The following is a 12,173-nucleotide window of genomic DNA, read 5'->3' as shown; positions in this document are numbered from 1 at the left end:
TGATGTATTCATATACCTTTCTGGGGGGAGAGACACCCGTTTCCTGGGTGGTACGCAGTCCTCTTGTGGAGAAGGAAACAAAGATGGTCATTTACATTAACCTTCTGAAGCATGCCATCATAAATTATGACAAATCAAACATATGTCATAGATGGGTAGTTACTCCATGGGTGGTTACTTTAGGTTAGGACACCTAAACCAGAAATGCCATTTCATGAAGTCGGTTTAAACCGAGTGGAGTATCTTTAAACCCAATCGTTTTCAGTTTAAACAAACTGTTACTGGAAAATGTAATCATCAAAAGAAAAATAAAGCAAAATAAAGCAAAAAAACAGTTGTAATATTTTTTTGTATTTTCCATAAATGATAAAATGACTGCTGTTTATACAATTCAAATAAAACTTGAAGGGCAAACTAGGAATTCAGGATCATTTCCATTACGCAAGTATGCTCTCCATTTTTATGTGTCGCACAGGCAAACAGCAAGAGTGGCTTATCTAGGTCCTAATTACTGTAACTACTGTATTGCAACCATCCACTGGCTGGTTTTATGTGTCAGTACTACAACAGGAAAGGGAATTGCATACATCTGGTTTTCCATGACAAAGCCCAATTTTGTCATGTACTTTTACATTTTCATTTCAAAAACAGATTTTACCCAGTTTTCACCGTTGTAAAATGAACAATCCAATTTTTTTTTTTTAAAGAAACTGGAAAGCAATTACAATTGTTTTTATTATACATAAATATATGTATAATAAAAGCAATTGCTATTGTTACTACATACAATTATTATTATACAATAATGGATGGAAGTTATACAATTATTATAATTATTATGATTATTATTAGTAGTAATAGTTGTTGATAATATTACTACTCTATATGCTATAACTCCCATAGACCCATAGCAAAAAAAAAATCTAGGTACAAGTGGCTGAACAGAAGTCATATCACTCCAGATTTGGACTACACTGTTTTTCAGTCATGTTCCCTGATCGGGTGAGCTGGTTTTAAATTGCTGGATTACAGAGTATGACCCATCACACAGACTTCTATCTGCTGCTGACCTTAATCAGGTATCATTCCTGTCAAATAAAACAAGTAGCACAATGCCACTTCCATGAATGAATTCTACTACGATTACTTTGAGAAAGCTGACTACTCCATTGGAATGGATACTTACTATGCAGTAGTGCAGTACTTCTGAACAAGACTTCGTCCTCCAAACAGCATGACGCAAAATAACTGATGAGTTAAAATATATTCTGGTAACATACATATACGGACACCACTGTGAGTTATATGGTTTGCCTACTCTTACAGTGTTTATGACATCTGGGTTTAAAATGCTGAAAACCACTGCCAAGCAAACCAAACCAATGCCCTTCCACTGTTTATTCTCCACAGGGAGAGTGACCAGTGGCTGCGGTCCTCCCCAGACTGAGATCAGAGATGGACCCAGCCACCTCGGTGTCTACGTCCTCTTCTTCATCCTCCTCCTCGTCTTCCTCCTCCTCCTCCTCCTCCTCCTCCTCCTCATCCTCGTCGTCCTCTTCATCTCCATATTCGTCTTCCTGCTCCCCGCCTCCTCCGGACGCGATGCTCTTCCAGTAGGAGTGGTACCCAGAGGCTCCATCACCCTCGTCTGCGCCGCTCTGACGGCCGAACTTCACAGAGCGGGCTGCGGGGCGAAAAGAGAACAGCACATCAGCCCATCACAGAACCAACAGGCAGACACTGTGCTGTGCAATAGTCTGCACAGATTCACATCTCCTGCATGGATTGTCCCATTCAACAAAGCCCACCACATCTGGATATCCACACAGGATAAAGATTAGTTAACCTGCTTGGAATTTTTTTGCAGTGTAAATAGCGGAGGTTTCAGAACATCATCCATCTAAATTATTTCTAAGACAGAATGCACTGTAGAACAATGAGCAAATTCCCATCTGACAAATTCCTGAAAACCCCATCAGTCTAACAGCTTTTTGTTACTCTCTGGTACGGTTCAATGCATATATTGTCTGCTTTAAAAGTATGTTCAGGCTGTCTTTCATACAATAAATCCAAATCTTTTTGTATTTATTTGGCTGCATGTTATTTGCACACTTCCATCCATAACTTATTATTCTTAAGTCCAATATTAAAAATAAATAATCCACAAATCCAGCGAATAATTCAAATGTTACCTTGCAATCTGGAGAGTGGAGCTAACTGTGCTAATTTTAACAAACTCTGAAAAGGACTAATGGTAGACTGAAGCAGAGGCCATTTTTTGCTTGTTCAGTGGTACACTGGTAACATATACAGATGGTCCAAAAGTTCCTCAATGCACTGCTACAACAGCAACATGGCCTACCCTACACTTGCTTTACTTGTACACATGGACTGAACATGGATTCCTTTACAAAGGAGGACCAGAAGATCCTCTAACAGTCTTCCAACAGAAACTTACTGGACATGCTGAGGTCTTTGGTTTCCTGGGTTTCATGGCCACATTTTGGGCAGGGAGGCGCTTTGCCCTTTTCCTGTTTGAAGACTTTACTTCGAGTGTGGTCATCACAAAAGCATGCCTAGGGAGAAACAAAGGAAGGCAATCATCACATGGCCATAGCATGACCATGGTGTGACCACAGCCAGCGTACCTCAAAAACAACAAGTCACAAACTTTGGCTCTCTTACACAGAATATGCAGAGGGGTTGCCCCAATTAAGACATTTACTAGAAAATTTGTTTAGAACTATTTACTATGTCATTTACTATCACTAACCTTGCAGCGGAGACAAGAGTGTTGTCCTAGGCGGTTGCAGGAGATGCCTGTAAAGATGAGATTGCATTTTCTGCATTTCCACAATATTTCCCAAGTCTTGCATTCCACAACAGAACTCATATTGGGTCAATGAAATGCCATATAAGGTAATAATTTCTCGTGTTTTTGTGACAGTTTGAAAGCTATTGATACTTCAATCATATCAAAAGGAAAGTGCCTAGGAAAACTGAACAAATATAAGTTCAACTTACAGACTGATCTTACTGAATTTACTGAAATATGCACAACAATATAATGACTATGTTATGAAAGCACACAGCTGATTTGTAAAGAACATAAGAATATAAGACAAGAACAGGCCATTCGGCCCAACTAAGCTCGCCATTTCTTAATTAAAGAGTAATAGTACTTAGTTAAAGTAAAAACACCAACCAACCTCTAGTGATAACATTCTTTATTTCACACCTCTGTGGTGTTTTGATAAAGTGGTTGACAGTGCTTGCCTAAATCTGAGTCCCAAAATGTATTAATGTCATAAACCATCAGTTACCAAAAGTAAGATTTATTGCTAAAGGGCTCAGTAGTAGTCACAAGAGCAATGACAGCTTAGCAGTGACAAAGCAGTCTATGCCACTTACATTTGAACGTCTCCGCCTCCAAAACCTGACAGCTAGCTTGATGCTCAAACTGATCGTCCTCACACAAAAAGTTGTGACAGAAAGAGCAGCGGAATATCCGTCCCCCTGCAGGAAATAATACAATAACAAACAGATGAGGAATGTGGATAAGGTGCTTAGGGGAAATGCATGCTATACTAATGCAAGGGCTGCATCTGGCTGGTGCCACATAGCAAGGCTGGCAGCAATAGCAATATTCATTGTTTTCCTGCTTTCTGCAGAGATACACAGTAGAGTTAGCCAGTACAAGAGGAGAAGGCACTGCCACTTTAGTTGTCACAGAGTAATTACATCTGTAAAAAGACAAGTCTTTTGTTGTACCTAGATGAAAAACAATTATAAACCTAGCAGGGTCCTAGCAGTGGAGGTTTAATATTATTGATACAGTAATGTTCAGTATTCAGAAAACAGTGAAAATGTGGATAATGTTAGTTCTCAGTATCTGTTGTTCTGCGACTGGCTGTTATTAAGCTCCTGTGAGAGAGTAATTATGATGAAGTAGCATTTATTAAAAACTTTGTCCAGATTTTAATTTTTGTAAGGAAAAGAAGCTCATTTTGACATCACAGATCACATGGCAGCCATCCTCAGTTTTCTTCATTTTCCATTACATCAGACAAAGCAATCATTCACACCATTCACGATATTCAGTTTGTCCCGCACGAACAAAAACATGATGCACAGAACATCAGCCTGGGTAGGCTGCTGAGTTTCTCCTCAGATTTCCTGACATCTTTCCGTTCATCCCTTACCATGCTCCCAGACACTCCTTTCACACTCAATGCAGTCTGCATCTGAAAGAGGGCATGTGCAGGCGTGGGTGCTCAGGCACTTCCTCCCATGGCAGACCCAGGCTTCACAAAAGTCACATACCGCCCCCTGATGGAAAAACATGGAAGTGCAAACAATAACATACACATCAACCCAAAGTAGTTCAAACTTTAAGATAGTCAGACTCGGATCGACTGATGTGAACACATATGTCTATCACACTCAATATATTACAGAAATTTTCAGTTTCTTTCCTTTTCCACGTTTTCTCATTATTTGAAGGCTATCCAGTATGATGTCTTACCACCATGGCCAGACCAGTGCTATGGACCCCAGGGTGCTTAATCACGCAGTCAGAAGCCTTCATACACTTTGTTTTTCCTTTTGAAAAATACAGAATCACACAGAAATAATGGTTAACAGCCCCAAACAAACAAATATGTTTGATATGTCATGACATTCACTCAACAATTGCTTGCATCATTTTCAGGTTTCAGAGGTTTCATGCAGAGCACATATTATCTGTTATATAGTGTTCTACTGGTTTTAAAGAAATTTACTAATGAATTATTACAGCTTGGAAAGGCAATGTTTGGCTGGAACAGGCAGAATTGTAATGTAAAAAGGAAAAAGAGAAAACTGAAAGTAAAGCAAAAAAAAATTGTCAAAAATGTGCAGAGGTTGGTTTTTCCCTTTGTAAATATACAGTAATGCTTCTGAAGACCATAACAGATATATCAATAAACGCAAAGATAAGTGTGGGTGCAAAATATTAGCTCTGAGGATAAAATCCAGGTGACAAAGCCTCACCACATTGTGCACACATGGGTAGCTTCTGCACAGCAGCACAGAAGTAGCAGAAGGCTCTGTTCTTCTGGCGTCTGTGTGTCACACAAAGAAACAAAAAGTCAGGGAGAGAATGTTTAGTTGTGAAACAATGAAGCTTACACTGAACAGTGAATTTTATTACTCTCTTCATTTAATGCAGCCACCTCACAATAAGGACACAGACCTACAGTTAATACAAGCTACATTCCAGGAACCTGGTGACATTACGCACAAAATATATTCCATCTTGCAATCCTTCTCATCATATTACACAATATGAAATTTAAAATGAATCTCCAAACCAATGCTTACCTTAGGCACTTGTCACATTCCTGTAAAACAAAATGCTGTCTGTTACCATAATGATTTAACATTAAATTCAACTTCTCCACCAGCATGAAAAAGATTTACATTACGCTTGCCCAGCATTCAAAGCTCAGACTGTGTCTGAGTATAAACCTAATACAAGAATTCTGCAACTGTAGAGATGGCTCACATAGACACACACACAAATTGGTCAATGGATACACTGACCAATTTTTATACACAACCCATCTTCATCTGATATATGCAGTATATGAAAAGTATATTATCTGCACAAAATGATAATCTTCTGAAATGCGGACAATAAAATAACTACATTTGTGGCTATATCTAAAAAATGAACGTTACCATCATATGCTATGACAATAAGTATTATAGAAACTGGAAAAGAGTGAAATAACTGGTGCTGTAATTTTTTGACAGAAGCTAGAGGACGTGTCTGTGCTGAAATCCACTGTGCATCTAAATGCACACATGTGGGTCAGCCATTACAGCGGGAAATATTTACAGTTAACTCCAAATCCAACAAAATTGCTGAACTGTGTGATTGAACTGTCACATCAGCTTAGCCGAACGCCATATCAATACCAGGTTCGCCTCCTACATGGGTTGATCAAGGTAGATAACCAAATGGACTGGATGTGTAAAACACCAATACCACCTAAGCCTACAGATTCTTGCAACCTCAGTTCTAATGCTTTTGTGATGCTGTAATGTCACTGAAGCAGTTTGGAGTATGTCCTGGTAACTAAAGCACCTGACATCACACTTACATTCACAGCATTCAGGAACTGTGAGTGACATTAATTTGACTGTTAACTTGGGTAAGCTGTCTTAAAGGTATTCTATAAATGGAGTAAAGTGTACCATGGCAGCATTGCAAGGGTGCTTTGCGACATCCACATGTTCCCTGTTGGCACGACTCTGCTTCTCTCTCTCCTTGCGGTTTTCCGCTTTCTTGCGAGCTCCTGTCTTCTTTTTGGGCATCTCTCAATGCTGCACAAAGCCCTTCGGCACAGAGAGTCTACTCCTGTTTAAAAAACAGACAGAAGAATTAGTGGATGGAATATTTGTGCTCTCCACATTTTTATGCCTCTACTTATTCTAAGTGCGATGCGCTTAGGTTAAGGAGCTATGCAGGCATCGTCGCCTACTCAGTTTTTCCAACGTCACTTGGAATGACCTCTTAATTAAAATACATTGTGTTCCTTGGTAAGACAGGGGTTATTTGTCAGGACTAACATGCTTGTAAATGGCATGTGCTAGATTAGTACAGTTTTTTTATTGAAACAAGAAATGGTAGCGTAAATGCCCGGAGGAGCAAGATTTTATGATCTGCAGTTATACAAGTCGCACGGAGACATGCGTTACCGTACATGTTGCCTTTCCATACGGTGATGGATGTACAAAAGGATGAGGCAGACTTACTTAAACAACATTTTGACTTGAAGCGATTTTAGCAGTGTTGTGCATTATGCATATATTTTTATTCAGTATACAGCACACTTATTGGTCATTTATCTATCCAATTCGGCGCTGGCGAGCGGGCTATGTGTAGTTAATTTAGCTGGTCTCCGCTAGTTACCATAAGTAACCAGCTCATTATGTTACACTATATTCTATGCAAGCATATTACATCGGTGCTTCGTTATTTTCGGTTTGTCCACACCCTGCACATGCCCTCCGCTTTTTCAACGCTGGCTGTCTCTCCCCTCTACCATGACACGATCCCTCATAGGTGGAATAATCCTGTTTGCTAGTAATGTAAAATTATAACCGCACCAACTCCCGTGACATTCCAGAAACTGATCTGTATTGTTAGGTGACTGTCCTGAAACTTTAAGACTTTACTTCTGCATAACTGTGTACGATCTTACCGCTGTTAGCTGGCTGTAATGTGCTAGACGAGCCAGCTAGCAACTAAATTATCGACGTAATCTATACCTCTGAGCTTGTAGCAATTTAGCCACAGAAAATCAATGAATCATCTTGCATAAAATCGTCTCTCTAATAAATAAACATCATAATACCTAGGTAGCTAACTATTGCCAATTATTCAAGTTGACCCATACCCGGCAAGCTGAGATCATCAACGAAGTGAATCGCGTTATAGATGTCCGGTCCGATTTAAACACGTTCCGGCCTGACAAATAATTTACACACTTTGGTTCCTACCTACACAGTGGCCATACCAAAATATCATACGGGTACTTGTTGCTGGTCCCGTTAGTTAGCAAGTCATGGAAAAGCCATGAAAATATTTTGTACACACGGCACATCGTCGAACAAATGTTAAAGTTTTGTAGATGGCAACATATTGCAGTAACCTGCATTTTGTGCGGTCAAGATTACGCAAATGCTGTCTTAAAGTTAGTTTAAGTTAGGATCTTAAGACTTTCATCTATAATTGTTAATTGGTCGTTTGGCTAGCGGTCAATGTCTATAGGAGTCCTCGTGGCTCGTGTGGGAAGCGCTATAATTTATCTGGAAGAAATGTTACATTTCAGGATATATAATATATATTCTTTCATTCAACGCATAGCTAGTTAGTCTAAATCTAGTTAGTTTATCATGACTAACGACAGCAAAAATGTAAATTAAGAAAATAAAGTTGACGACTATCCCATGATTAGCTAGATCATTTTCGGTTGCACCTCGATTAACCTTTTGTTAAGCGAAAGATTGGAACAGTAAAATAAGTGGGGCTTACAGTGAACTAGACCGAGGATTTTTTTTTTCAATGTCTGGAACCGTTCGACTTCAGAGAAACAAGAGATCCAGAAGATGGCGCTATTCTATCAATATTTTTTTAAAAAATCGTTATCCGTACAGGCTCGCACCATTGCAGGCCAAACACACAAGACAGTAGCAAGCTAGCACCGACACCACAAAGCACCTCCTGCGCAATCAGCAGTTCAGAAATAACGTCTCATGAGGGAAACAGACATTCGCGGCACTTGCTTGTTTTAGCTTACTATTCAGTAACATTATTGATCTATTCAGTGTCTTTTTTGAAAACGCAGAACTACATTACCTGGAAAAAAGGAGTACACAGAGAGACAAGGAAAACAAACCGAGACAACGGAGCAGGAGTCTGCTCGGCAGAGAGGGGAACATCCGACAGCCTCGGAATTGATATGGCTATGTCCCTTATTCAAGCCTGCCGCAGCCTGGCTCTGTCAACATGGCTGCTGTCTTTTTGTTTTGTACATTTGCTATGCCTGGACTTTACCGTCGCGGAAAAAGAGGAGTGGTACACCGCATTTGTGAACATTACTTACCTAGATCCTGTGACTTCAGAAATCAAAACAGAGAAGACCGAGTGTGGCCGCTATGGCGAACACTCACTGAAGCAGGATGCCAAGGGGGTAGTGGTAATGCCCTATTTTTTGCACGACAGACAGGCGTGCGACCCGAACACTAGATTTGCCATCCCTGCTAATGCTAGTTCATGGATAGCTTTAATAACAAAGGGGAACTGCACGTACAAAGAGAAAATTCGTCACGCTGCTATCCAAAATGCGTCTGCGGTGGTCATATTTAACGTGGGCTCCAGTAATGCCAATGAAACGATCACAATGCCCCATCAAGGTAAGTACCACACCATTAGCTAGCTAGGTACCACAATTTATACTACCAGCGTAGCTACCAAGAAATCTTAGGTGTCTTTATATCGTTTAAACGAAGTTGTTGCAAGCTAGCTAGCAGGCACAATGTCCTCTGCTCTGGCACCAGGGCCTTTACTGATAGGTAGCTTGCTATCAACATATAATATCTAGATAGCTAGGTGCTTCGTTCCATGTCCATGTTGTTTTTGTTTGTTTTAATTGTATTTAGAAGCAACCGCCAGTTTTGCACTGCAGTCAGACTGAGAGAAAAGCAATTCGTTATAGCTAACCAGGTCAAACATAACATTGTATCAATTTTAAGCGCGGGGGGATGGGGCCCTGTGGTGACATCATAACCAAAGCACAGACAGCTAGCTAGCTACGATAGCTGTACCTGTTGCAGGACCCACTTTTGCTAAATTTACTGTCTGTGAAAACACTGGCCGCACTGATTTAAGCTTTAAGAAATGAATTCAACGTGTGTTTTCCCAACGTCATCGTTGGCACGACACCCCACTAATTGGGGGGTGGGCGGTTATGTATATTTAGATTTTAGCTAGTGACGTTTCCCTCGCAGTTTATGTAAGCTATGTTAAGGTGTACGCTTGTGTTAACTAGTGATTCTTTCTGTGCTGTTCCTTGGCTGTGTGGCTCAGACAAGTATACACTTGCACGTAATTGTAATAACAGTATACGTCCTTCGAAGGCCAAACCCATACATTACTTGTGTTCTTGTTGCAACATGTAAAACTAGTTTTCTTACACCTAGTTGTTACGACTCAGCAACAGTTGTCCCTGTGTCTGTATATGTGTGTAATGTTTATGTTTATATCTAGTGTTTAAAATGCAATAAATTACGTGGAAATTCCATTGTATTGCTGATTGCATACTAACATTCCAATGTCTCCACAACAGGCATGCCTGAAACCCTTTGGGAGTTCTGTTGGTCTGTTTATTGTGCAGATAGTTGTAGCAGATTGCACTAATGCACCAAGCGCACAAAATTATTTCTTAATAACTAAATTATAATGTAAAATTGATGTCACACATATTTCACACTCTAACATTGGTTATGAAACTGTATTGCATACAGTGATCTTGTTTGATTCATATTTAAAATGTGTGTGTGTGTGTTGGGTGGCGGCTGTGCATGGCTATTTCTAAAGCACACACAAATGCCATACTTCGCTGTGATTGTTTTCTCGCCTGGCTATTTTTGGGGAAATTGAAGTGCATGCCGCTGTATTTTGGACATGCCTTTTAAGCTGGCTCTTATTTTTAACCTGACCTCATGTCTGATGTCAAGGCTTGAGATGGACATTCATACTGGCTTCTCCTCCTTAACTCTGTCCCTGTGGTGTTGTTTAGTATATAGCACACTTATTTGTCATCTTTTGCAAGTAGGTGTGGTTTTGTGTGAGTTGGTGGTAACATATGCGCCTCTTGGCTGTGTTTGTGAGGTCTGACCATTTACCATCTGTGGTCTATATAGGGTTCAGAAATAGTTCAGTGAACTTGGCTGGCGCGTCAAAAGATCTTGACTCTGATAGTATAGCTGTCACTTATTATCATAGTGTTTTCTCTTAGGGTTGTTTTTTTTTACTCAGATTTTGGTATGTCAGGTTCTTATTTATGTTTCGATAGGAATACCGTATAGCTGAGAATGCCATAGTTGTAGCAACTGATGTGACAGCATAATGAAGTAGCAGGCAGCAGGTCCTGTTCGAATGTAGATAATTTCAGAGTGTAACACCAGCACAAATTCCATCTGGTCAAGAGCCCCATTTTCTTGAGCAAAAACAGCCCTGTTCTGAGTTAAGAGAATGACATCACACTTAGTGCAACTCTGCCAATGAGACATTTAATACGGGAAGTTGTTGCCTCAGAATTACACACTGAAACTGAAATTTATCCCACTATACATAGCAGTAGTACAGATTGTGCTTTAATTCCTCTGTAGTGATGTTACCATAGAAAATAATGTTTGATGGATATAAAACAACACATGGGCCAAAGACAAGCAAGAGCCCGTGCTTTACATTGTATGGAAGGGTACTCAATGAGAGCATGCACAGGGGAGTGTGTCACATGGGCAGGTCTGTGTTGAGTATTAACTGAGAGATCTGAGATGCAGTGGTCCGTATTAGATTACTCTCACAGAATGATCAAGAGGTTTGAGTTCTTTGCCTCGCATCAGCACATCCTAATTCACTCGAAGACAAATGCAGCTCTTCTCAGAATAGTATTGTGTTCAGTGTGTGTTTGCTGACATAGAGTGCATAAACGATTGGTAAAACCCATGAGGTTTGTGTGCTTTGACGCTTACTGTATGACAGAGTATGTCTTTGCTATTGCTGTGGTGGCAAAGCCTCATGGTAGAGAGGAGAGAAATGCCAATAGACATGGTAGCAAATGAGTATAATGGAAAAGGTATAATCTTGGTTGAAGACTGGACATACTGTAGTGTCCTGGGGAAATTTAGATGCCACAGTGTGGTAATGAGTCAAGACATGCTGTGACTACGGTGCTTCGAAGCTGTTTTTCTCAGTAATGTTAGCAATAGTCAGCTTTACCATTATGCATGAAGGCTTAATTTAACTTAGTTTTAAATTCTTGGAAAAAGTACGTTTAAAAAGTTTGAACAACCGAGAACACCAAGCACACCTTACATAGAGTAGATACTCTTTGGAAAGCTGATTGTTACTTTGTTGATGCATTTAATTACAGGCTGCATGTTTTTTCATGAGCAACCCCAGGTGCCCTTGAAGATGTACCAGTACCTCCCCATGGTCACTCACTGTTATTCTTAAGATTTATAGAACAAATTGCGTTTGTAGCTAAGCCATTGGTTTCCATTTTTGGCATAGATTTCTAAGCCCCTGCACATGTTTAGTACTTTTTTCCTGCCAATTTGTTGGGTTTGGTTTTTTTTTTTTTTAGTTTTGTGCCATTGAGTTGTTAGTTCCTTGAGTTGTCTCAGCCTGTATCATTTTTATTTTGTAGCAGAGGCCCAGTTTCAGGAGTTGTGGTAGGTGAAGCCTGGGCCCGCCGCAGGAGACAGTGGGAAAGGAACATGGCGTGTTTAATGGTGATGGAAACCAGCTGGCTCCCTCCCCACCTCTTTGGGAGTAACCTTGGGATTTACTCCCTTCAATCCGCTGCTGCATTTAACAGCAGAACCCCAGAGTTAAG

General features: G+C 40.2%; 2 protein-coding genes across 3 annotated transcripts in view; one reads left to right on the top strand and one right to left on the bottom strand.

Moving 5' to 3' along the window:
- Nucleotides 1-900: 900 nt before the first annotated feature.
- znf330 (zinc finger protein 330) lies at nt 901-8,721 on the bottom strand. Of its 2 annotated transcripts, none has more exons than XM_036550704.1 (10): nt 8,655-8,721; nt 6,241-6,403; nt 5,362-5,381; nt 5,032-5,102; nt 4,526-4,602; nt 4,203-4,329; nt 3,412-3,516; nt 2,774-2,820; nt 2,459-2,576; nt 901-1,684 (listed from the first exon to the last, which is right to left on the bottom strand). In XM_036550704.1, the coding sequence occupies exons 2-10, from the start codon at nt 6,358-6,360 to the stop codon at nt 1,398-1,400; spliced, it is 972 nt and encodes a 323-aa protein (XP_036406597.1). In that variant the 5' UTR covers nt 6,361-6,403; nt 8,655-8,721; the 3' UTR covers nt 901-1,397. The 2 variants fall into 2 exon arrangements, with proteins under 2 accessions (XP_036406597.1, XP_036406596.1); XM_036550703.1 differs by lacking the exon at nt 8,655-8,721 and adding an exon at nt 7,446-7,514.
- rnf150a (ring finger protein 150a) overlaps nt 8,242-12,173 on the top strand; it is a 27,366-nt gene continuing 23,434 nt past the window's right edge. Inside the window, exon 1 of the mRNA XM_036550702.1 lies at nt 8,242-8,964. Coding sequence (XP_036406595.1) covers nt 8,511-8,964 — 454 coding nt within the window. The 5' untranslated portion in view covers nt 8,242-8,510. The remainder of the gene's footprint in view (nt 8,965-12,173) is intronic.

The sequence above is a fragment of the Megalops cyprinoides genome, chromosome 18, assembly GCF_013368585.1.
Source record: "Megalops cyprinoides isolate fMegCyp1 chromosome 18, fMegCyp1.pri, whole genome shotgun sequence".
Lineage (NCBI taxonomy): Eukaryota > Metazoa > Chordata > Actinopteri > Elopiformes > Megalopidae > Megalops > Megalops cyprinoides.
Note: the sequence above shows the minus strand (reverse complement) of the source record. Positions and strands in the feature narration are given on the sequence as shown.